Source organism: Ascaphus truei, chromosome 23 (genome assembly GCF_040206685.1).
Source record: "Ascaphus truei isolate aAscTru1 chromosome 23, aAscTru1.hap1, whole genome shotgun sequence".
NCBI classification, from domain to species: Eukaryota; Metazoa; Chordata; class Amphibia; order Anura; family Ascaphidae; genus Ascaphus; species Ascaphus truei.
Genome location: NC_134505.1, coordinates 3,980,365 through 4,006,345, shown reverse-complemented (window position 1 = coordinate 4,006,345; position 25,981 = coordinate 3,980,365). Strand labels below are relative to the sequence as shown.

The window sequence follows — 25,981 nt, the reverse complement described above, 5'->3', positions numbered from 1 at the left end:
ACGGGGGATGGGAATTTGGAAAATATGATTTCTCAGCCGCCGGTTCCCCAGCTTAGTTTCTGGCTCGCTCATCTTTTTAAAAGTAATCTTAAAAAAACATACCAAAAAAATAATAATAAAAAACCTCCACAGACAATTTGGCGACACATTCTTCATCAAAAGTGAGCCTGTAACCCAAACGGGAGCCTGTAACCCAAACGGGAGCCTGTAACCCAAACGGGAGCCTGTAACCCAAACGGGAGCCTATAACCCAAACGGGAGCCTGTAACCCAAACGGGAGCCTGTAACCCAAACGGGAGCCTGTAACCCAAACGGGAGCCTGTAACCCAAACGGGAGCCTGTAACCCAAACGGGAGCCTGTAACCCAAACGGGAGCCTGTAACCCAAACGGGAGCCTGTAACCCAAACGGGAGCCTGTAACCCAAACGGTGTTTAAACGGCTGTTTCCTGCTCTCCAAACCCCAAGATATAGGTATATTTTCCTCGCTGCGCTTCCGCAGTGTCCATCGGTTTCATGTAACCAACACCTGGTAGGAACTTTGCACCGTGCGATTAGCGGAGTCGATGAGGGAGGGAGGACGGACGGACGCGCAGACGCACGCAGACGCACACGCACGCACGCACGCACGCACACACACACACACACACACACACACACACACACACACAGAGCCAGGACACACACAAACAGAGCCAGGACACACACACACAAAAACAGAGCCAGGACACACACACACAAAAACAGAGCCAGGACACATACACACACAAAAACAGAGCCAGGACACATACACACACAAAAACAGAGCCAGGACACATACACACACAAAAACAGAGCCAGGACACATACACACACAAAAACAGAGCCAGGACACATACACACACACACACACACACACCCATGACACACACAAAAACAGAGCCAGGACACACACACACACACACAAACAGAGCCAGGACACACACACAAAAACAGAGCCAGGACACACACACACACACACAGCCCCGACACCAACACACACAGCCCCGACACACAAAATCAGAGCCAGGACACACACACACACACAGAGCCAGGACACACACACAAACAAAGCCAGGACACACACACACACACACAAACAGAGCCAGGACACACACACACAAACAGAGCCAGGACACACACACAAACAGAGCCAGGACACACACACACAAACAGAGCCAGGACACACACACAAACAGAGCCAGGACACACACACAAACAGAGCCAGGACACACACACACACCCTCCCCTACACACACACACACACACACACACACACACACACACACACACACACACACACACACACACAGAGGACACACCTGTCTCCATAGGGGCCTCTTCCTCCTCTGTCTTTTCTTCTGTCTTCGCCGCCTCTTGCTCCTCTGCTGCTGCTGCTGCTGCAGCGGCGGCCGCGTTCTGGTTACGCTCCGCTTGCTCCGCCGCCTCCTTATCGCGCTCCTCCTGACGTTTCCGGGCTTGCTCTTCCGCCTGAGCGATCTCTGCCGCGATCTTATCCATATCCACCTCCACCTTCAAAGTGCAAAGCTGGCGGGGGGGGGGGGGGGGAAAGAAAGGACACGTGAGAGGGGGTCATCTTCAACTCGCCAGCCGTGTACATAACCGCGCGTCTATATGCGCAGGTAATTACCCGCTTCAGCTCGTTACTGAAGGACTCCGTGCTTTCCAGGAACTTTCTCTTCTTGTCCTGGTGACGGTCCTCGATCTGCAGCAGCTCGGCCTCCAGCTTGCGCTGGCGGGGTAAGTGAAAGCGGCGCGGTTTAGTTGCGGTGGGGATAACACTTTGAAATCAGCGCGCGCTCCCCCCTGTCCATTTATCTGCGGCGGCGTTTTGCTGCACTCGGGACGTTTTAAATGACCGGTCAATGGTCAAGCGGGGTGGGGGGGGGGGGAGAGGGGGGGGTTGTGAAACGTGGATCCATTTCTATACTCTGACCTCCGGGCAGCGTGCCCTGGCTAAGCCCGACCTCCGGGCAGCGCGCCCTGGCCTAAGCCTGACCTCCGGCCAGCGCGCCCGATCCTAAGCCTGACCTCCGGGCAGCGCGCCCCTGGCCTAAGCCTGACCTCGGGGCAGCGCGCCCTGGCCTAAGCCTGACCTCCGGCCAGCGCGCCCTGGCCTAAGCCTGACCTCCGGCCAGCGCGCCCTGGCCTAAGCCTGACCTCGGGGCAGCGCGCCCTGGCCTAAGCCTGACCTCCGGGCAGCGCGCCCTGGCCTAAGCCTGACCTCCGGCCAGCGCGCCCTGGCCTAAGCCTGACCTCCGGCCAGCGCGCCCTGGCCTAAGCCTGACCTCCGGCCAGCGCGCCCTGGCCTAAGCCTGACCTCCGGGCAGCGCGCCCTGGCCTAAGCCTGACCTCCGGGCAGCGCGCCCTGGCCTAAGCCTGACCTCCGGGGCAGCGCGCCCTGGGCCTAAGCCCGACCTCCGGCCAGCGCGCCCTGGCCTAAGCCCGACCTCCGGCCAGCGCGCCCTGGCCTAAGCCTGACCTCCGGGCAGCGCGCCCTGGCCTAAGCCTGACCTCCGGGCAGCGCGCCCTGGCCTAAGCCTGACCTCACGTTCTAGTCCTCGCATTCAGTCTTTGTTTCCACGAGCCGGCGGTTATGTGTTAAACATCCACCGGTTCACCATTCCTCCCCCCTTCAGAGCCGTTTAATTACCGTGCCCCACACCCCCGCCCCCCATGTAGCCTTTGTGAGGGGACTTGCATTTCTTCATAGATCCCCTACACACTTATTATTTGCAGCATCGCTCTCCTTTCTGGGCCCGGTCTCCACCATCGATCCCACTCCCTAGTCTCAAAAATAATGCGCAGTTCCTCCCTCCCTACGGTGGAAATGACCCTAACCCACAATATAACGAGAACGGCCATAAGAACCGGTAGAAACGTCTCTCAGCAGCGCTTACAAAGGGTCAGCAACCAACAGGTTAACTTTAAATACAGTCTGTGCGCACAACGCCATGTCCCCCCCTTTATGGGAAAAAACATTCAGCGCTCTTGGGACAGTCGCACCCTCTCACCACACCCGTGTATTAGGGTGAGGTTGGTTTCGGGGTAATCCCCGGCATGTTCTGTCACGCTCCTAATTAGAGAGTAAAGACGCCGGGTTTGCAGATAGAAGACAATGCACTGTGTGTGTGTGTGTGTGTGTGTGTGTGTGTGTGTGTGTGTGTGTGTGTGTGTGTGTGTGTGCGCGCGTGTGCGCGCGCGTGCGCCTCTGCATTGTATGTCTTTATTTATATTATTTATTTATTTATTTATAAAATATTTTACCAGGAAGTAATACATTGAGAGTTACCTCTCGTTTTCAAGTATGTCCTGGGCACAGAGTAAAACAAATAATACATGGTTACAAATACAGTTACATAAATGAACAAGGTATACATTTATATACAAGACATTGCATGCACAGTTAAAGAAAATATATATTATGAGCGTATGAAACAGTTACAGACCAGATTAAAGTGTGAGACAGCCTTAGATTTGAAAGAACTTAAGCTGGTGGTGGATATGAGAGTCTCTGGTAGGTTGTTCCAGTTTTGGGGTGCACGGAAGGAGAAGGAGGAACGTCCGGATACTTTGTTGAGTCTTGGGACCATGAATAGTCTTTTGGAGTCTGATCTCAGGTGATAGGTACTGCATGTGGTAGGGGTGAGGAGCTTGTTCAGGTAGCTGGGTAGCTTGCCCAGAAAGTATTTGAGGGTGAGACAGGAAAGGTGAACTTTGCGCCTAGACTCTAGTGATGACCAATCTAGTTCTTTGAGCATTTCGCAGTGATGTGTGTTGTAGTTGCATTGGAGAACAAAACGACAAATTGAATTGTAGAGGGTGTCAAGTTTGCTAAGGTGGGTTTGAGGAGCCGAGCCATATACTATGTCTCCATAGTCAATAATTGGCATTAGCATCTGCTGTGCAATACGCTTTCTGACCAGGAGACTTAGGGAGGATTTGTTCCTGTAAAGTACCCCTAGTTTGGCATAGGTCTTGGTTGTCAGGGTATCAATGTGCATCCCGAATGTTAAGTGGGAGTCAAACCATAAGCCCAGGTATTTAAAACTAGCGACAGGTGTTAAGGTGGTTTTAGCGTTGGTTCTAATCAGGAGCTCAGTCACTGGAAGCTTTACAAATTTAGTCTTGGTCCCAAATACCATTGTTACCGTCTTGTCAGTGTTTAAAAACAGTTTGTTTTGGGAAATCCAGTTTTCGAGTCTCAAAAAGTCAGACTGAAGTATGTGTTGAAGGTCAGAGAGGCTATGGCTGTGTGCATACAGGATTGTGTCATCTGCATACATGTGTATTGAGGCTTCCTTACAAGCTGTGGGAAGATCATTAATGAACACTGAGAAGAGTAGGGGCCCCAGAACAGAGCCTTGCGGGACACCACAGGTGATATCCAGGGGGTTGGAGTTAGAGCCTGAGATGGACACATGTTGGGATCTTCCTGATAGGTAGGACTGAAACCAGTTTAAAGCATGTTTCCCTATTCCAGAGCTCTGGAGTTTGTTAAGCAGGATAGCATGATCAACTGTGTCAAAAGCCTTTGCAAAATCTAGGAATACTGCACCAGTGAGTTGTCCCCGTTCCATTCCACACTGGATTTCATTGCAAACTTTTAGCAGGGTAGTTACGGTGGAGTGTTTGGGACGAAACCCAGACTGGAATTGGCTAGGGAAATTTGTCTTGGTGTAGAACTCGCTTAATTGGGAGTGGACACATTTTTCCATAACTTTGGATAGAATTGGGAGAAGTGAGATTGGCCTGTAGTTTGAGACCGTGTTTTTGTCCCCACTTTTGAAGATTGGGACAACTCTGGCAGTTTTCCAGGTCTTAGGGATATGGCCTGCAGACAGGATAGAGTTGACTATGGACGCAATTGGTTTGGCAATGGCTGGGGCACCAAGTCGTAGGAACCTAGATTGTAGTAAGTCGGGTCCACATTGGCTGCTTAGTTTTAGTTTGAGGAGCGCTTGTGTAATCTCCTCTTCAGATACTGGGCTAAATTGAAAATTGTGGGCAGTGTTGGGAGGGGGTGGGACTATAGGGGTACTCCCAGGATGAGATTCAGGTTTGGGGTTTGTGCTGCGTTTCGCTAATAAGTTAGTGGCACACCCCACAAAGTAATCATTGAATGCATTTGCAATGTCAGTGGGGTTTGTCAGAGTAATATCCCCCTTAGTGATATTACTTGGTTGTTGATGGTTAGGAGGCTGGAATATATTGTTGATAACCTTCCAGAAATTAGCTGGGTTTGATGTATTCAGGAGGAGATTGTCAGAGTAATATTGTGCTTTTGCATGCCTTGTTTGCCTTGTGCACACGTTCCGCAGGCATCTGTAGTGATTGAGATCCTTGGTAGTGCCAGTTACTTTGTAGCTTTTCCACAAGGCATCCCTGAACTGGTAGAGTGCTATAAGGTCAGGTGTAACCCATGGAAGGTGGGCCCCCCGTACCCTTATTTTGCGTAGTGGAGCATGGGTATCGCAGAGTTTTAAGAACTCGGATTGGAAATAGTCGAGCGCAGATTCTGTGCCATGGGCAGTTGGTAAGGTCATCCAGAAACTGTTGTGGGTTAAAGTTTTTAAATGTTCTAGTGAGGAGAACTTTGGGGCTTGAATGGGGCGGTTTAATTTTCCTTACACAGTACACTATTGCATGGTCATAGTGCCAAAAGTGTACTCAGCGCTTCACAAAGAATACAGCGCAGGGAATAAAAATGATACAATAAGTGCATACTGTGTGTGTGTGCGCACGCACGCTTGTGTGTCTCTCTGTGTATGTTTTGTCCTCTCTCTGTTTTTCTCGTTTCATGATCTGAAAGCCATTGTGCTTATCCTCTGCAGATCTCAGGACCGGTCATCGTTGGACATTACTTGGCGCCAGGTTGTTTTGCTGCGTGTTTGCTTCTGTCTGTACCGGGCAGTAGGCACCAGGCGGCCTATTCTTATGTAAGAGAGTGTATCACTGTTTTACACACACAAACGATTGGTGTAGACACTTTCGCGCTTACTCACAGTATTTTTTCGATTCTGTGTGTGCAGTGTAAACGTACAGATATGGCAATATACCGGGAGGGTGGTGGTGGGGGGGGGAGAGGGGTGTGTGTGACTCGATACAACAAAAACACGGACCATGGGGGAGGTGCGGCTACTACTTGGGAGGGAGGGGAGGTGCGGAGAGAGGGGGAACAGGGTTATAACCCAAATCGCAAGCCGTCATATACTACGGTGGTGGCCAACTCCAGTCTACAAGGGCCACCAACACGTCAGCTATTAGGGATATCCCTGCTTCAGCACAGGTGCTGAACTACCTATGCTGAAGCAGGGATATCCTTAATACCTGGCCCGTTGGTGGCCCTTGTAGACGGAGAGTTGGCCACCTCCTGTTATAACCCGCGCGGCACCGTTAGCCATTGATTATTATTATGACCCCCCCCCCCCGTACCTGGTGCACCATGAGGGACTGGACTTGTCTTTTCAGCACCTGCATCCGGGCCGTGGTCACCACCGAGCGGACGTCGGGCACCACGCTCTCGCTCAGGATTTCGCTGATGAGCCGGTGGTTTCTCTGGAACCGGGCGGCCGCCGTGTGCTTCATGGAGAAGCCGTCGTCGTAATCTGGGAGAGGCACGAGCGTTATAGAAAACCCCAGGGGGCCCTTTATAACAAGCCACGATGCTCGGGCCTGGAACATGCAGCCAGGCCCTGCGGGATAACCCGGCCGGGAGGTGAGCGAGCGACACACGCACCAAATGTGTGACCGCAGCAGTGTAAAGGCTGGCTGAACTAGACGAGACGACAAGCAAGCTCCTCGGGGCAGGGACTCCTCTCCCGTAATGTTACTTTTATGTCTGAAGCACTTATTCCCATGCTCTGTTATTTATATTATCTGTTATTTATTTGTCTACCACGTGTATTCCTACTGTGAAGCGTCACTGTATGTACATTAATGGCGCTATATAAATAAAGACATACAATACAGTTAGAGGCAATCCAAGCAAGACATGTTTCTTGCTAAATGTATAACATAGGGTTAAAGCAGGGGGGGGGGGGGGTCTCCAGAGCTGAACCCCAATAATTTCAGCTCCGGGGACCCCCCTGCTTCCGTAGACACAAACCTCCGCAGGGGGGGGCGGGGGCCGCCCTGCTAACAGGGATCAGGTAGTGGCCGCTTTTCAAAGCTCCCGCACCCTGCCGGCCGATAGGAAGCCGTGACATCACGCTGTGACATCACGCTGTGACATCACGCTGTGCGGCTTGCGATTGGCAGGTGTGACGTGGGAGCATTAAACTGGCAGGAGATAGTCTTCCCCATGGGGGGGGGGGGGGGGTGTATCTAGGGAAGCAGGGGGTCCGAGGAGCTGAAATTAAGGGGGTTCAGCGGCTGAGAGACCCCCCCCCCCGCCCTGCTTTAAACCCGTTTTTGCCGGCACGAAGTCCCTACAGGCGGGATTTACATGAAATCCAGATCAAGGCGCAAACCGCTTACAAATACAAACCGGACACATTCGCGTAGGAAAAAAAATAATTGTCAGCAAAACAACTACTTCCCCGCGGCTGAAACAGTCGCTTTCTTTCATTCGACGCGTAGTCTGCCGGCATTGTTTTAACGGGAGCACAAAACCAGATTATTATTCCACGCCATTTAATAAAATAGTTACGGGCCCCCCTAAAAATAAAACTTCAATGTGCTACGCTGAAGCTGCAGGACTTCACTTAAAAAAAAAACCAACAACCGTATGAAACACTCAGCCACAGACGGCTGAAAAGGATTTGGGTTATAGCTGGTATAATATTGTAATAACGACCATAAAAAAATAATAATATATAGAAGATATGATGCAGGAGGAAGAAGGCGAACATATGGCAGAGTAAATTGAATGTATCGAGCGCGAGATGTTGTTTTAGAAGCGGCGGGGAATCCGGGGTCGCAGGGATCGGAGCCACGTCTCGCGAGACTGGCCGGACGCCGGCGACGAATACGCAAAAAGGCAGAAAAGGGGGGGGAAAGACTCTTTAATTACAGACGCTACCCGGACTAAATCGGCAGCGAACGCGAGCGCCTCTGTCCCGCGCGCGGCACGACTTCCTGGCCGACACGGAGGCTTTGAAAAAGATGGCGTCCCACCATCCTTACGCAGGTGGTCGGGCAGGATGATCGCGGGCAAGGCGGACACAGAGAGGCCTCGCTGGCCTCTCCAGGCACTGAAGGAGTTAACGCACGGGGGAAGGAAGCACGGTGACGACTTCTGCCTCTGTGCACAAGGAGGCGCTGCAGCACACGCATTCATCTCTCTCACCCAGTGTAAGAGTCATTGTTTGCACAGCCTCAACATCTGGGCGGGGGGGGGGGGGGGGGGGGGGGGGGGGGGGGAAGAGTTTGAAGGATCCAGCGGTAAAAAAACATTTAGATCAGGGGGTGAGTAGCTCCAGTTCTCAAGGGCCACCAACAGGACAGGGTTTTAAGGATATCCCTGCTTCAGCACAGGTGGCTCTTATCAGTGGCTCTGCAAGGACTGAGCAAACTGTGCTGAAGCAGAGATAGCCTAAAAACTTGACCTGTTGGGGAGGGGGGGGTGAGAAGGGATGGAGGCGAAACTTCTTTGATACAGGTTGCGTGGATCAACCGAAACGTCGGATTTTGGCTATTAAAGTTATCTGCGTAAGTCCGCTGCACCCTCCTCTTCCCAACTCACTGCGCATACAGGTAGACCTCGCTTACCGACGGTGCATAACGCAGTCCAAAAACTCATTATCCGCCGCGGTTTTCACGCATCAGACGGAAACCGCCGCCGGTTAACCGACTGCCCCTTAACACAGCGCTGCGCAAATTTTTTCAGCTGCGGCTGCGTTCGCGAGCGCCCCCCCCCCCGAACGCACGGCTTTAAATGACGTTGCGGGTCACGGCACAAGACTCCACCGTGTCATTTGACGCACGTCACATGACCCGCTGCATCACGACGCGTCGCCGAAGACCCGGCTGCCAGTAGGTAAATGAGGTTACAGAGGCCTCCCCCGGCATTAAATTAAATGCCCGGGGGAAGACCACGGGGCCTCTGCAACAGCCCGCACCCCCCCCCCCCCCGCAAATTCTCCCGCCCCCCAGTTTGCGCACCTCTGCCTTAACAGACGCGAGTTTGCGGGACGCATTGTGTCGTCAAAACGAGGGACTACCTGTACTCATTTTGTGCTCCAAACCATTACCTATGTGGGTCATCTGACTTATTTGTAATGCCACCCGTTACCAACATTAACCTAAACACCGTGCAGATATTTGGCGCGCCTTCCCATAGTTCTAGGTCCGTGTGGTTTTAACGGTTACAGTGGGCGGCCTCCTGTTTTCCCTGGCCCTTTAATTCGGGACTATAAAAACCAACTGTGGTCGGGATACACCGTGTCCACTCGGGAGGAAATCCCGGCGAAACGCGCGTCGGACTTCCTGGCTGGGTCACCGGCTACGGGGAGACCAAAAACGCACAAAAAAAAAGGTCCCATCGGCGACCTCCTTTTTGTTCTTAACCCCCCCCCCCCCCCCGCGCCCCCTTGGTTTCAGACAGTATCGCCGGACTGACCGTCGGGATCCTCGGCGGGTTGGATGCTCATGTACGGCTCCCCCTTCTCGATGCGCGACTGCCGCTGGCGGCTTTCCTCCTCGAGGGCGGCCTCCGCCCGGCTCTTGGCGTTGACGTAGGCCAGGTAGGCGGGCGAGTTGTGGTACGTCTTCATCGATTCGTTGTACTCGATCTGCGGGGACGGGACGGAAATATTATTTACGGCGCAAGCACAACTCGCGGTCTGTAGGACCAAAAAAAAAAAATTTTAAAAAAGGAGGAGGACTCGGCCTTGCAGTCTGGCACGCCACGAGTTTGTGGTTTAACCGGTTCCCTTCATAGATCTATAAAACCCATTAAGCCAACGCGTCTCCGTAGTTCTTGGATATTTATAGCAGCAGCCAACATGTACGAACCCAAATCTTTCAGGTATGCACAGGCCGTTTAACTCCAGTCTTGCCTGAATTAAAAGATGCCTCCCCCTGCCACGGTCAGCCCTTCAAACTTTTACAGGTGGCTTTGCGCACGCCCCTGCAAAGCTAAAGGTTAGACAAAACCACGGGGGTCTCTAGGCCAGTCCTGTTTGCTGAGCCATTTTTCAGCCAGTCCTGTTTGCTGAGCCTTTTAACTAAGCAAAGAAGTGAAGAACCACAGGCGGATTACTAAAGACACGCTTGACACCCAATGAAGAGTATAGATGAATTACTTATAGACACGCACGCGCGTCTCCCAGATACCCAAAGCTGATACACGCGGGGCCTTGGCGAACAGGACTGGCCGCCCTCCGGCTCAGACAGAAGAACTAGTGGTGGTTTTATGTAACGATGGTTCGGTTTGACCAGTCCCCACGCTACCTTCTCCGCTTCATATTCGTTCAAGTACTCCTGCTTCTCCTCGTCGGTGAGGTCTCGCCACATCCCACCGATAATCTTGCCGATCTCCCATAACTTCAGGTCAGGGTTGGAGGCCTTCACCTGGTCCCAGACCTATTCAGAGGAATCAGGGGTGGGGAGGGGGGGGAAAGAGGCATTTTATAGGGTGATACTTTGCAAGGGGGGGGGGGTGTCTTATTTTCCCCCCACGTACTTTGTTTGTGGGGGTGGGGGGCGAATACAAGAAGTCTGTGGTAGAAGCGGTTACCGATCACTCACCTTCCTGCTGTACCTCATGTACGGCATCAGAGGCTTATCTGGGGGTTTAGGGGGCTTCGGGATTGTAATCCCCGACGAAGCCTACAACCAGAAGCAGATCAGAGTGTTAAAAGAGCAACCCCCACAATAATAATAATAATAATCATAGACCTCTCCCGAATGTGATGCTGTGTAAACCAGATAAAAAAATAAATCGGTTTTGCTTTTTCCCCCCAAAGTAGTTTGAACTCATTTTTTAAAATAAAAATAAAGGGCACGCAGTAAAGTGGCCACACGGAAACCTTCGCTATTTTCCCCATCAGGCAGCAGAGAGGGTTTCTATGCGACTACAAAAGGGCGTTATCAGCCCAATCTGCCTTAGTAGTGACGGCGACGCGAATTCGCCCAAAAACAAAAAGCATTGCCGCAGCCACGTGCGCTTATAGTGCGTGTGACGGCGACAAGCGACGCCGCGAAAACCCGCCGCCGGCAAAATTTGATTTTCCAAGGGAGCACGTTGATGGACAACACATGTTACCCAGTTGTACAACAGATGATATGCAGAAGGAAAGGAAAACATTAACATCATAAAGTCCCTTAAAACACCCTCAGACAATCAACCGGCTGCGTACGTTCCCGGGACACGGGGAATACGCACGGAGCGTTTCCACCGCGAGCACATCTTCGGCTGCGCTTATAGTGCCGGCGACGTCGGGCTGCGGTTGCTGGAGAAATCAAATGGCGAGGACTTCCAGCGACCGCACCAATGCATTTGTTTTGACGCCGCGACGCGGTCACTATAAGCGCAGCCTTACAGGGCGCAGTCCCAACAAAAAAACGCTCTTGTAATACGTTGTTTCAGGATTTAAGCCCTGCTGCACGGCTGGCATGAAAACCCCAAAAAAGCAGTCGATATGGACGGTAGAAGACATGCGGATTTTTGTATAACGGTGACTTTTTTTTTCTCCCTTTTAAAGAAATCCCTTTAAAAAAGTTGTTTTTCATCATGACCATTAGACAGATGTTAAAAAAAAAACCCCAAAAAAAACAAAGTCTGCTGGCCGTTTCATACGACATTTGTGACCAAGGTGAAAGAGGAGAAGTATTAATAATAAAATAAAACACTTGAAACTACTAAAGAGGAACGTTACGTTTCATTAATGACGTGACAATAGGGCCGGCACAGTCTGCTGGTGCTGTACTTGCTATAAAGATTAAACATGTTCTATCCATTGCAGATTTAGTGAACCGATAGCTATAAATATACACACACAAATTAATGCAATTCATTCTGTGTGTCGTACATACAGACTTAGCAAGCTCAAACCCCAATCCAGTGTGTGTGTGTGTGTGTGTGTGTGTCATACAGTCTTAGCAAGCTCAAACCCCAATCCAGTGTGTGTGTGTGTGTGTGTGTCATACAGTCTTAGCAAGCTCAAACCCCAATCCAGTGTGTGTGTGTGTGTGTCATACAGTCTTAGCAAGCTCAAACCCCAATCCAGTGTGTGTGTGTGTGTGTCATACAGTCTTAGCAAGCTCAAACCCCAATCCAGTGTGTGTGTGTGTGTGTGTCATACAGTCTTAGCAAGCTCAAACCCCAATCCAGTGTGTGTGTGTGTGTGTGTCATACAGTCTTAGCAAGCTCAAACCCCAATCCAGTGTGTGTGTGTGTGTCATACAGTCTTAGCAAGCTCAAACCCCAATCCAGTGTGTGTGTGTGTGTGTGTCATACAGTCTTAGCAAGCTCAAACCCCAATCCAGTGTGTGTGTGTGTGTGTGTCATACAGTCTTAGCAAGCTCAAACCCCAATCCAGAGTGTGTGTGTGTGTGTCATACAGTCTTAGCAAGCTCAAACCCCAATCCAGTGTGTGTGTGTGTGTGTCATACAGTGTTAGCAAGCTCAAACCCCAATCCAGTGTGTGTGTGTGTGTGTGTCATACAGTTTTAGCAAGCTCAAACCCCAATCCAGTGTGTGTGTGTGTGTGTGTCATACAGTCTTAGCAAGCTCAAACCCCAATCCCCTGTGTGTGTGTGTAGTGAATTTGGGGTTTGGGCTAAGAGTATGTATGTATGTATGTCAGGGAATGCATTGGTTTAGGACCAAAATGTAAACAACAATAGACAAAAAAGGCCGCAGTGCCGCATCCAACATGACAAATGATATAGTACATTACTGTGTATTGTACCTATTATTCTTTCTTCATAAATATGGGTCATTTAGTTCAAAGCTTTGGCCCCAATATTTGAAGCCTGCGACCACGTCCCCGTGACCCCATTTCTGTAAGTCCTACACTACCAGCATTATACTGTCTCATATATCTCTCCCGCCGCATAGAGACGCGGAAACAACGCTGCAGCACACGGCATGGGGAAATAATAATAAATATATTTTTCCTCCACTGTTTTGCAAAATACTTTTTTCCTCACTATAATTATTAGGGCACGCCTGTTTTTTAACCCGTTATAACTGCCCTGCAGCTCTCACACAGCACACATAGTAACATCTTACATTGTAACCCTTCAGGCACCGCGTGTACGTCACGCACCCCATGCCGTGTGCTGCCGCGTTCGGTTTCCGCGTCTCTCTATGCGGCGGGAGAGATATATGAGGCAGTATAATATTGGTAGTGTAGGACTTACAGAAATGGGGTCACCGGGACGTGGTCGCAGGCTTCAAATATTGGGGCCAAAGCACTGAATTAAATAACCCATATTTATGAAGAAAGAATATAGATAAAATACATCAATGTGCTGTATCATTTGTCATGTTGGATGTAGCATTGGGACCATGCGCATGCGCGCGCGCACACAGACACACAGACACACAGACACACAGACACAGAGACACAGAGACACAGACACACAGACACACAGACACACAGACACAGAGACACAGATTTCACTTTTCCTGCAGAATAGGATAACTTATTTAAAACCCTATTTATTATACACAATGTTCGAATGCCCGCACAGCACGAGGATACCACAACACAAGCCCCGCATAATCTGCACAGCGGGGTCACGTTACTTCGATAAAAAAAAAAAAAAAAAAAAAGCATTTTCGTTTCGACGCCTCAACTCCCCTTTATTCTGCTCGGTGATTGTCAGGTTTCCCCCCCCCCCCCCCCCAAACGTCGAAGCCAAGAAGCGCAGGGACTTCCACACCAGGGGGGAGGCGAGACGTCACTGCGCTACTCACCCGCTTCTCTCTACACTGAATAAAAAAAAAAAAAAACAGGAGAAGCCCCCTGCGACTCCGCCGCCGCCGCCCGCGCGCGCGATGCAAACGGTTAATTCTCCTACCGTGGCCCGGCTGTTGCCGCCCGCGTTCCCTCCCAGCCTGTAGTTGTTGTAGGCCAGGTGGCTGTATGGATTGTATCCCACAAAACCCGGGGTGCTGGGCAATTGCTGATGAGAACAAAATGAGACAAAAAAAATAAAAAAAATAAAAAAAAACACGAATGAGAAATGAGGAAAAAAAAACACAAAAACACAAAACAAAACAAAAAACAAAGAAGCACACAATGAGAATGGTTTGCATATGGCATGCACAAGCAGCTGGGGGAACTGGAATAATGACGGACGTTAGCGATAGGAGATCGTTTTAGGTTTAAAGAAACCGGATCAAACACACAAAATCGATTTTTGATTTTATTTAACCAAAAGACTTGGCGATTGTATTAATCGTTCGTTGGTTGCACTGGCTGCCCACAGGTTAAAATCGAGCGCCCAATCTACACGTCATAAAAAAAAAACAATTGAGCGACACATTTTTGAAGTGTAGTTATTGGAAAGGAGGAGGAGTGGTCTGGTTTGGAAGCGGATAGACCGCGTTCGTCTTCGCATTTACAAGTAAACCCGCGAGTTAGTAGGTGAATTGATCTGTGCCGTTTAGGTTAAATGACATTATTTAGACAATTGTGCATCAAATAAATCCGATTTCCAACCACGCCGCATTTTAAATAGCAATGCAGGTATATACAGCACATACCACACAATCACTGCTCATACTCACTTAACGGCGTTTGTTTGCAAGAAAAGGTGTTCGCGGGTTTATTGCCGAAGACGCCGCAGTGTTGCAGTACACAATATATATATCTCTCCCACTACACAGCACGGCTACAAAAGAGCTGAACTCACGCCAACTTACTTATAATAACGGGTCACATTTACAGAGAACGCGGCTGCCCGTTACACACCGGGCTAAGTTTCTCCTGCTGCAGACCGCTCTTCCTGCGCTCGGACACTGCTAATTTTCGGCAGGCCGCGGAAACATTTTTATTGGGCGCGTGTGCCAGAACGGTCAAGGGGCGACGACCGCTTCCGTGACCTTTAAACGGATTGTGGGTGCAAAATCTCACGCAGCCGCACCTATGGGGGGGACGGGGACGGACGGACGGACTTGCAAATCCTAGAAAGTAGCTACATGCACAAGCTGAGCAACATTATGGGGCCTGATTATTAACGTATGCCGCTCATTATTAAAGAATCAATACATTCAAAAGCCCAGGAGGTTTTTTTTTTTTTTAAATTTGAAATAAAATCAGTTGTGTAGTATTAGATAATACTTACTGCATTTTAAATTATAAAATAAATTAACAATAATAATAATAATAAATATATATATATTTTACACACTTTAAAATGAGCTTTGGTGTATTTAGGAAGCCACAGGACCTCTTTTAAAATAGTCGGCCATAGTGTGAACCAGGAACTTTACCGAACGATCGGCAGCTTCTACCACCCCTGAAGCAGCTCTGCGCAGTGAAACGCGCATCGGGCAACACTGATGTACACACACACACACACACACACACGCGCGAGAATGATTAAACTGATCCTTGAAATATTGGTCCCTAAATTTTCAATATACGTTGCAACCTTGGATATTTTGATTTTAATATATGTTTATTTATTATTTTATACATTCGCGGCACTTCTTTGATTGCATTACAAGCTACATTTGATACCAGGAGGTTCCCTTAGGAGCGCATCGTATGGGAATCTGTACGTATTTTGTTTAGTGCAATAAACTAAAACACCCCCTCCTTTCTTATACTTTAGCTCAGCAGGGAACCCCAAATCACAGATGCGTTTTTTTTTTTAAATTTATTTTAAAAATTGCCACACGGGCAAAAAAGTCAATGCTGCTTTAAACTGGCCCCGGCCGAAAGCAAAAAATAAACAAACCCTACAAGTTCCACAATCACAACACACAAGAGACGACAGCGCAATTCTGACAAACACACGCAACGTGTCGCTTTGTGAGAATGAGGAGTGAGGGGGGGGGGGGATTTTATTTACACGGAGCTGGAAGACACGCCAAAAACTTAAACTCCCCAACAAAAGAAACGTGTTTATAATGATCGCACGGCCGTTTTCTGGGTCACCCCGCCTGCGCGAGAAATCCAGCGGGTTTGTGGAGACTTCTACGGATTTCCACCGCAAATTATTATTTTTTTAGTTTTGCCTTGGGTAACACTGAAGGCACACGTATGTGTAAAATGTTTAAACCGCCAACGCCAAAGTGGTTAAAAATATACACACACACAATATATAAACACACACACACACACACACACGTCTGGCCCACGTTTACTAAGGGGTGCTTTCCCACAACGCACCTTCAGGCCCATTCACTTGAATTCCCTGTAAGGTGTTTTGGCGCCAGAGGGGGTGTCCAATTATATAGCACCGCCTAGTAAAACATGGGCCTGTCTCCCGACGCGTTTTCGCTTGCCCGACTTTTTGGTTACATCGCGCTGTGAGACGCGGGTTGTACTCACTGCGGCGGGAGCTGGGGTCGGGGGCGGAGCATACGACGGTCTTTCTGTACAAAAGGGAAAGAAAAAAAAAAAAAAATACATACGAGGAATTACACAAATGCTACCGGAGGAAGCAATGTTCATTTCACGTCACCACCGCCAAAAGTGTCCGCAATAAACTGCCCAGCGAGGTCCCGCTGAGCTGTCCGGCACTTGGGGAGGTCAAGATGCGATTGTGAATTCCCAAACTGAATTACTACGTTAATGCGACATTACCTCCTGGGCTTAATCTATTTATATTTGACTAGGTGAGACGCAGGGGGGTCTCGGGCGACGGAGTGTGGCGATGTCCGCTCAGGGGAAACCCTTGCTCTCTGAAATACTATCATAAAGGGGACGCCGGTAGCAGCTCCGGCTGCACCACGGAAAATGTCTGCGTAGTCATTCCCCGCAGCTTCCTATTGGCCGGCGTGACGCAGGGCTGAGATACCGGCATCGACTTCCGATGTGCTAGGGGGAGCAGGGGTCCCCGGAGCTGAAATGACCACGGTTCACCTCTGGAGACCCCCCTGCTTCCAACCTAGTGGGATAAAAATAATAATGTTTATAGGCAAAAAGGTGCTTTGACTCTTTGTGCGCCCACTAGCCCATGGGGACCGGCAGTCAGGGGGCCCATGACAGTGACTTCACGCTGGAAGGGTTAGTTTTTCCGAGGGCTACACGGCGCCCTGCGTTCCACCGATCTGACCAGTGGAGGGGGTCCCCTCCTCTCCCGTTTCCTCCAAATGGCCGCCACACTCAAGTGACCTACCTGTGCCGTGGCACTCAAAGAGATAAAGCCACCTGGCTCTTCATTTTCTGCCCTTAACATGTGAATTAGAAATGCACTGCAGGGTAATAGAGCCTTTCGGGTTAACAGGGGTTCCCCGTTAGGCTGCGTCCAGACCAGGGAGCAAGCATGCTGGCGCTCATACTCGGCGATTTGCGTCCGGCTAGGTGCGCGCATGGGGGGGTGGGAGGGAGCGTGGCCGAGACGTCAGGGAGCTGGTTCGCCCTGGAACCGCCAGCGAGCAGCAGATTCAAATTTGCTTGCTTCGGCAAGCAGCCAAGCGCCATTGCAGCAATGCGTTTCATCGCGGCCCGCGAAAGCGCGCCCGCTCAGCGCCACCCTGGGCGAGGCCTTACTGTCTTCTCCGGAGAGAGCCCGCGGTTCCAGAGATACCTACCGGTGAAGTTACCGACATCACTTCCTGGCTTAAAAAAAAATAAATAAAACATGGCCACCACATAGGAAGCCACAAAACCAAATCACATTTAATAATGGCCTGAGATTTGGCAGCCATTTTGTTTCCCCCCGGAGGGAGTGTGAATACCGGTAACTTCACCGGTATCTCGGGACCCAGGGAGGTCCCTTCGGTGAAAATAGCACCGTCCAGCTCACATCCTGTAAATAAATAAAGAAATAAATTGCTGCATGTTGCCACTTCACAATAAACATATATATATATATATTATTTAACGCAAAAAAAGGCCAGAAGTGCGTTTAAGGAAGAACGGTTTAAGAACCTATTAAAGTACTTGAAGTTATCCATTGTACATTTGCGTGTCAGGGACTCCCCCTATACATATATGTACCGTGACTTCTGCGCTTGCACGATATCGCACTTCTCATGTGGTTGACGTGTGCGTGTTATCAGGGGCCTATTTCCTCGTCGCCCGCGCCCCTCTCTGTAGGGGTAGGGCGGAGTATTTGCCCCCCCCCCGATTTAATAAAGAGGAAATTAATGGTTCACTTAGTGGCGTTTGGGCATTGATCAGGCGCAGGGGGGGGGGAGGCTTAAATCACAGAATAAAAATGGCAGGCGATCACACTTACTCGACATTTTGGCGGACGCTTGTTGCAAACGGCGCCCGCAGAACCTGTAACACAGAATGGGGAGCGGGGTTAGTAAAATTGGGGGGGGGCACATACAAAGCACAGGGGAGATAGACATAACGAGAGATTATATATATATATATATATATATATTATATAGCAACTGTTAATATTCCTGTATATTCATTTGCATGTCTTAGACAGGTTTGCAACCCTATCTAAGACATGCAAATGAATATACAGGAATATTTACAGTTGCTTTATGCTTTACTGTGGAGGGTTTTAGCCACTTGTTTTTACCCACCATAACCTTAATAAATATATATATCAAGATATATATATATATATATATATATATAAAACAAATATATATATATATATATAAAAAACAAATATATATATATAATATATATTTGCATATATATATATATAGCAAGATTATATATATATATATATATATATATATATATATATATATAGCAAGATATATATATATATATAGCAAGATATATATATATATATATATATATATATATATATATATAATAAAATGTTCAGAGCCACAAGGAACTCATTATACCGTTACATTACATTGTATTTCCATGTCTCCCGCTCACCCCCCCTATACCGCTCCCCCGGGGTGTCTCCCCCCCCTATACCGCTCCCCCGGGGTGTCTCCCCCCCATATACCGCTCCCCCGGGGGTCTCATCCTCACCACTAGGCCTCACCCCCGCACCCTCCTATACTAGACCGCTTTCCGGTGTCCCCTCCTCGTCACTAGGCCTCGCACCCTCCTACACCGCTCCCCCCGGTGTCTCCTTCCCCTCCTATACCGCGTTCCTGTGTCTCCCCCTCCCGCCTCTTCACCACTAGGCCTCGCACCCTCCTATACCGCTCCCCGGTGTTTCCCCCCTTCCTATATCGCTCCCCCCCTTCTTACCACTAGGCCTCACCCTCCTATACCGCTCCCCGGTGTTTCCCCCCTTCCTATATCGCTCCCCCCCTTCTTACCACTAGGCCTCACCCTCCTATACCGCTCCCCGGTGTCTCCCTCTCCTATACCGCTCACCTCTCTCTCCCTCCCTTTGTTCCTCTCACTCCAAAGCCAGCTCTGCACGTTCGCACCGGCACATTCCACACGGGAAGGATTACACTTTCACAACGAAAACACCCCCCATCCCCCAACAACAAAAAAAAGCTAACACCCGTATCTAATAAAGATAACTCAGTGACTCCCTGTATTCCGCCTCCTCTCACCATTTAATCATTATTTATTAAAAAATAAATAAATAAACACAGGTCTCGACCTCCTTGGGCAAGAGGAATAAACGCAGCGTATCCGGTGGTGCCCCCCCTCCCTTAAGATTTATTTATAATTATTATTATTATTTTTTTTCCCCACCTGGTCTTTGTTTAATTATACTGTATTTATATATTCCCCATCCCACGGGTTGAATGAATGGCGGTGGCGAATCTGCGGCTCCGTTTGAAACTGCGTCACTAAGAGATTGGGGGGGGGGGTTTGGCGCCTTTTTGTGTGCTGAGGTGACCAGGAAAAATGGTGCCAAAAAGAATTAGCAGTATTTAGTATTAAAGTGATCTGTATTCAAATACAATTGATCCCTTTATAAAAAAATAATAATAATGTTGCTTTAAAGCAGCTCATCCACATTATCAATAACTAGAATACATCATTTATAATATATATATATATATATTTATTTTTAACAATAACACATTTAAAGCAAATTATTGCTCGGTTTCTCTCACAAATAGAGAGATTCGGTGCTTCCCGTTGTGTAAAATCTCCGGTTTTAAATATATATATATACGTTGCATGTTTGCATACAAAAGCACCGACTTTATATTTAAATTAAATGTTTCAACTGCAAAGGCACCTTTTTAATATTTAAATTGACACAATATACAAGTTAGGGCGGGTGAAAAAATAAAATAAAGCGCCACACCGTACAGCAAATAAAACCCCCCCTACGTGTCGGCACATTTGCACGTCTCAGGCCCGCAATCCTGCCCTTCCCTATTATCTCTTAGCACACCCAGCTTCCACCGCAGCAAGGGATTCTGGGTAAGGACAATGCCAATGAGCACTCGCCGTGCGTCACCTTCTGGCTTCTTGACCATTTTAACACGGGTTATTCTGGAACCACAGGGTCACATGCAGGATATGAATGAGGCCAGGTAGCACCCCAAGTCCTTTTATATTTTCTTAACTTTATTGGGGAAGTCACAGAAATCAAAGGTACTTGTAGATGGTATTGTGTGGCGAGAGAGCGCTTCTCTAGGTGAAGGTGCTTCGGTATGAGGGGGAAGGTCAAAACGGATTGCCTTGCAAGGGAGTGGAGAGAAGGTGTACTCACTCAGGATGCAAGTAGAGAAAGGAAGTGGTATTCCTGTGAGAAAGGAACAGTCTCAGGACCAAACTAAGGCCGCGCGTATAGTGCCCGCGACGTCACCCGTCGCCGCTAGCGAAACTTATATTTCGCTTTGCGGCAAGCGTCGCATGCTTACTGTCATTTGTGTGGTTCAGGGGCTGTCACATGAGGCGACAGCCCTTGAAAAATCAAATATTGCCAGCTTCTAAAATCTGCTCCGTCGCATTGTCGCCGTCGCGCTTACTATAAGCGCACGCGGCGGCAATGCATTTGTTTTTGGGCGCTGACGGCCGTCGCGGCCACTGGACGCACGGCCTTACTGTGAGCAGACAGGGGAGTTGGGTTGACCCAACTTGAGCTAGGAGGATCGGGAGGTTGCCAGGGCAACCAACTCCTGGCTGTGTGGGAGTGCGCCAATAATGTAGCCGTTTCCACCTCCACCGAGAGTTACAGAGCAGGGAAAGCATGCAACGAAAATTAAGCATGTCAGAGAGCTGCAAGGGGGAACAGAAAAATAAACACTCCTGTTCCAAGACACGGGTCCTTTATTAGCTGATGCCTGCCGTGCGAGTGCTCATTTGCATGTCATTACCCAGAATCCCTGGCGGGCACAATTACTACACTGGAAGCGCGGGTATGCTAAGAGATAACGGGGGAAGGGCAAGGTTGCGGCCCTGTCTGAGACGTGTGACTATATGATTATAAATAGGGAACTGGCATATATATACAAAATGTGTGTGTGTGTGTGTGTGTGTGTGTGTGTGTGTGTATATATATACTCAAAAAAAAAAGAAGAAGAACGGGACCCCTGATGAAGTCGGTCAGGTGAAACGCGTAGGGTGCCATTAATGTACAGGGTCGCTGTACCGAACGAGAGCTGAGAGGCAGAGAACGGTTCAAGCGGAGGCAAGAAGCCGCAAGTACCAGCGCGGGCCGGGAAACATTGTGGAGGAGTACTGTTGCCGGAAGGAGCCGACGTGGAGGTGACACGGTCCACGCCGCACCCCACATCCGGTTGCGGTCAACGGAGAGTTGCCGGATAGCACTGCATGTTTTTTTTGTTTTGTTTTTATTAAATAAATCAGTTCTGTACTATGAGAAAATACTTTGTAGCATTTGTGTTTATTTTTTAAAACGGCTATAAATGACATTTTTTAAATGTTATAATGTAACAAGCAATTTTTGTTTCTTATAGCAACCATTTACAAAGTCACATCCCCTTCCTCTTCTGAAGTAGGCTCTGGCACACCCCTTTTTGAGCCCCGCCCTCTCTCTAGCAGTGCACCAGTTGTATCTGGTGACTTGCCTGGGCACATGATCTTCCCCACAGAACTTTGCATCTTTCGTTCTCTTCTGCTGCACTGACAGCCATTTAGTGAACTCACCCCCCCTGCCCCCCCGAGCCGAATCTTCGCCGATCGATCACAGGAGAACGGATCGATCGGCAACTTAGCTAATTACTGATCATTGTGTGGAATGTATTGATGCACATATTAAAAAGAAGAAATAAAAAACCGTCAGCTTGGATAGCTGCTTTAAACCTTACTGCCCCTTACCTGAGGGACTCCCTCACACTCAGTATACGCCGAGCACCTTCCAGACAAACCTGAAAACCCACCTCTTACATGAAGAGTTTCCATAGCCTGGACTCACGGCTACTGTGCCACAGTCACTCCTACCAACCATTGTGTCCAAGCACTGCCATCAACTGCACCTATCCACCATCAAGGCCAGGCACGGTCATATACAGCACCTACCCAACATCAAGGCCAGGCCCTGCCATCTACTGTACCTACCCACCATCAAGGCCATGCCCTGCCATCTACTGCACTTACCCTCCATCATGGCCAGACACTGCCATCTACTGCACTTACCCACCATCAAGGCCAGGCCCTGTTATCTACTGTGCTTACCCACCATCAAGGCCAGGCCCTGTCATCTACTGCACTTACCCACCATCAAGGCCAAGCACTGCCATCTACTGCACTTAACCCACCATCAAGGCCAGGCACGGAAATCTACTGCACTTACCCACCATAAAGGCCAGGCACGGCCATCTACTGCACTTATTCCCTCACCTGCCGCCTCTGTCTCTCCAGCATACGGCTTAGAGTGTAAGCTCTGCGGGGCAGGGAGTTTCCTTTCCTCCCGTCTGACCTTGCTGTGCTTATTGTATTATTATTCCCTGTGCTGTCTCTTTGTAAAGCGCCGGGCACACCGCGGGGCGCTCTACGAATAAAGCTAGACATCCATCCGCCCATAATGCAATGCAACATGCGTTCGAAGTCGGAGGCGATCCCGACCTCGCGTATTACACGTGAATGACCTCAGACTTGGCAGGGGGCACGGGAAGGGGGAGAGTGAGCAAAGGAATATTGGCACGGGGGCCACCTTACATTGCAGAACTCCAACAAAGCGTCTACAAAGAGAAGGATCGCAGCCGGAAGTTTCCAGAACACCTACACGTTTGCTGAGATACTTCAAATAAATCGCTGAAAACAGCAATTTTCCTAATAAGATAAATGGATTGGAAGATATATATATATATATATATAATTGAAATTTGTGAGATTGTTAGTAGATGTGGTGAATCTGATTGGTCCGTAGGTCTGTCACTCAGCCTCTGGCCAATCAGATTGGTCCGTGGCCTGGCCGTGCCCCCGCACGCCTCTCATTGGCTTGCTTGCTTCTATGACCTCAATCAACCAGATATAGATATATACTGTATATATATATATATATATTTATTTTTTATTACAGGGTTGAAGCCGGAGCTGAACCCCCATTAATTTCGGCTCCGGGGACCCCCCTGCCCCCAGAGATGCCTCAGGGGGCCTATAGGAAGCCGTGATGTCACCTCGTGAGACTTCCGAAAGGCGCACGGGAGCTGGCGCGCTAAATCGCGCTCTATCCCTGGAAGCAGGGGGTTTCCGGAGCTGAAATTAAAGGGGAGACCCCCTGCTTCCAACCCTGTAATAAAAAAAGATATATATATTTTTTAAAGCTAACCTGTATTGGTGATCACATCTATAAAATAAGGTGACCATTTTTTCCCGGTGAAAAAATCGAGCCGACTGTCACGACTTCGCGAAAGGCCCGTGCCGAACCGCACATGCATGAACGACCCCTGCGCCGATTGTGCATGCGCATGTGCAACCGGATCTCGGCGGCAGTGAATTCGCCATCGGCATACGGGCCATTCACGCATGCGCCAAACAAAAAAAACGGGTTCGCCAGGACATAATGCCAAAAAATCCGGGACAATCCTGGAAAAACCCGCGACATCTGGTCACCCTACGTATATAGGAACTTTCGTCTGTTTGGAAAATGGTTATATGGCTTAGAAAAAAAAAAAAAAAGAAGTGAAATTATTATTGTGTTTGAAATCTACAGTGGTGGCAAGTACTGTAGTATGCGTATTTTCCGACCCTCTCAACGCCCTGTGAGAAATGGCTCCTCAAATATGTTATCAATAAATATGGATTCATTGCCTCCTCCCCCGCCTCCAGCCCCAATCGATACCGGGATCCACACACCACTCGGAATTCTCAAGGCCGGGACGGTTTTGTCATCGCTGCATTTTAATGGGCGGTCTCGGGTTTCCCCCCCCCTCCTGCCATCTTGGAATTTGTGGTTGCCCACAGCTCACGGGCCCATAGCCGGGATGCTGCAAGATCGTCTCATTATTAACCGGACCTCGATGTCGGTTAGGTCCACCGGCTTGGTAGGGGAACACGCCTCGTCCGCCGCCGGCGCCTCCTCCATGTGAAGGTCGAAGCGCAAGGACACCGACTTCTTCCTCAAGCGGGGGTGGTCCTTAAAAAATGCGTCCTCCCACTCTTTGATGACTTTGTCCATGTTCTTCTTTCTGGAAAAAGATACGTCGGGTGCGTCAGAAGTTATTTCCGCGTCAAATTAGCCCACCCCACCCCCGTTCATTGTTCTACTAGTAGGCCGAATTTTGTCTCCCGCCATCTTTTTTAAAATCTCTCCGAAAAATCTTGCCCTCATAATTAGCAACTTTCCGTTCATCAGTGGAAGCAAACTCAGAGATAGAAACTTACTGGATGGTGCCACTGGCTTCCACGCCTTCTTTCGTGATATTTCCGTTCAATATCGCCGGCTTGGTCTCGGCGTCGCTCTTGGCCTCGGGCGCGCCCTTTTCTACGCTGGAATCTGTAACAAGAAATGTTTGTAGCGTTTTCACGTAGCGAGGCCTAGATACAGGGCACAGAGAACATGTTACACGTGTGGTTTGGAGAAGGTATGGTTTGGTCATACATGGAGTAAGAACCACTTGACTTCACCGAAACATATATAGGGAGAGAATTCCCCAATCCGATGCTTCCAAAACCTTCCAAAATCTTTGATAAAGCACCATCACTGGTGCGAAACGCGTAGGAGGAATGTTGTACTTCTGTTTGTTCATTAAATGAAGTCTTTGATCTCACTCAAACACGTCCAGCGTGGATTCCCTTAACTTGGTCTAACTGCTCTGCCTGGTTTCCTATCTGTTGTGAACCCTGAAACGTCTTCTCCTTGCCCATCCCATGACTTATGTGTATTTTTCTCTCACTTTCCGCACCCTCGTTCAGTTGGGTCTCCTCTTCTTCGACTTCCCCGGCAACGGTTTCCATGTCCATCTGCGCCGTCTCTTCCCCGTCGTCCATCTTTAATTCCCTGGGAGCTCTTGACGCTGATGGAATGTAGAAGAAGTGAGGTCCGAACTGGGCATTGTTACCCACCAACATTCTAGAGTCTAAAACAATCGGATATAGTGGGCGCATGCGCGAGCGACGGAACGCATGGCCGAGTAATCTGTGGCCTGAGATCCACAGCGACAGGGAGGCGTGGTGGAGGTGTGGCCTAACTGCTCTGCCCGGTTTCCTATCTGTTGTGAACCTCGAGATGTCTTCTCCTTGCCCATCCCATCACATATGTATTTTTCTCTCACTTTCCGCACCCTCGTTCAGTTGGGTCTCCTCTCCTGTGACTTCACAGGCAAGGTTTTCCCTGACCTTCTGCACCGTCTCTTCCCCGTTGTCCATCTTTAAATCCCTGGGAGCTCTTGACGCTGAAGGAATGTAGACGCAGTGAGGTCAGAAGTGGGCATTGTTACCGACCAACATTCCTGAGTCTTAAGGGAAATGACTGTTACTTCTGCCCATAATCCTATCTCTAACTCTCCATGAAATGCCTGTGAATTGGCTGTATAACCTCTGTTCTTTTAATATAACC

The 25,981-nt window shown here is 49.2% G+C and overlaps 2 protein-coding genes across 6 annotated transcripts in view; both read right to left on the bottom strand.

The window, feature by feature from the left end:
• Window positions 1-1,021: 1,021 nt before the first annotated feature.
• Window positions 1,022-19,521, bottom strand: SMARCE1 (SWI/SNF related BAF chromatin remodeling complex subunit E1). 5 transcript variants are annotated; one of them, XM_075580295.1, is made up of 10 exons: window positions 19,420-19,521; window positions 18,350-18,393; window positions 16,495-16,538; window positions 14,012-14,116; window positions 10,730-10,810; window positions 10,433-10,564; window positions 9,600-9,771; window positions 6,473-6,645; window positions 1,668-1,769; window positions 1,022-1,564 (listed from the first exon to the last, which is right to left on the bottom strand). In XM_075580295.1, exons 2-10 carry the CDS (start codon window positions 18,354-18,356, stop codon window positions 1,037-1,039), a joined length of 1,344 nt encoding a protein of 447 aa, XP_075436410.1. In that variant the 5' UTR covers window positions 18,357-18,393; window positions 19,420-19,521; the 3' UTR covers window positions 1,022-1,036. The 5 variants fall into 5 exon arrangements, with proteins under 5 accessions (XP_075436410.1, XP_075436411.1, XP_075436412.1 ...); XM_075580296.1 differs by lacking the exon at window positions 19,420-19,521 and adding an exon at window positions 19,291-19,314; XM_075580297.1 differs by lacking the exon at window positions 19,420-19,521 and adding an exon at window positions 19,233-19,249.
• A 2,325-nt stretch (window positions 19,522-21,846) lies between these two features.
• The window catches only part of LOC142473217 (uncharacterized), a 43,578-nt gene continuing 39,443 nt past the window's right edge, over window positions 21,847-25,981 (bottom strand). The window contains exons 28-31 of the mRNA XM_075580418.1: window positions 25,698-25,817; window positions 25,320-25,439; window positions 24,808-24,919; window positions 21,847-24,611 (exon numbers count right to left, since the gene is read on the bottom strand). Coding sequence (XP_075436533.1) covers window positions 24,389-24,611; window positions 24,808-24,919; window positions 25,320-25,439; window positions 25,698-25,817 — 575 coding nt within the window. The 3' untranslated portion in view covers window positions 21,847-24,388. The remainder of the gene's footprint in view (window positions 24,612-24,807; window positions 24,920-25,319; window positions 25,440-25,697; window positions 25,818-25,981) is intronic.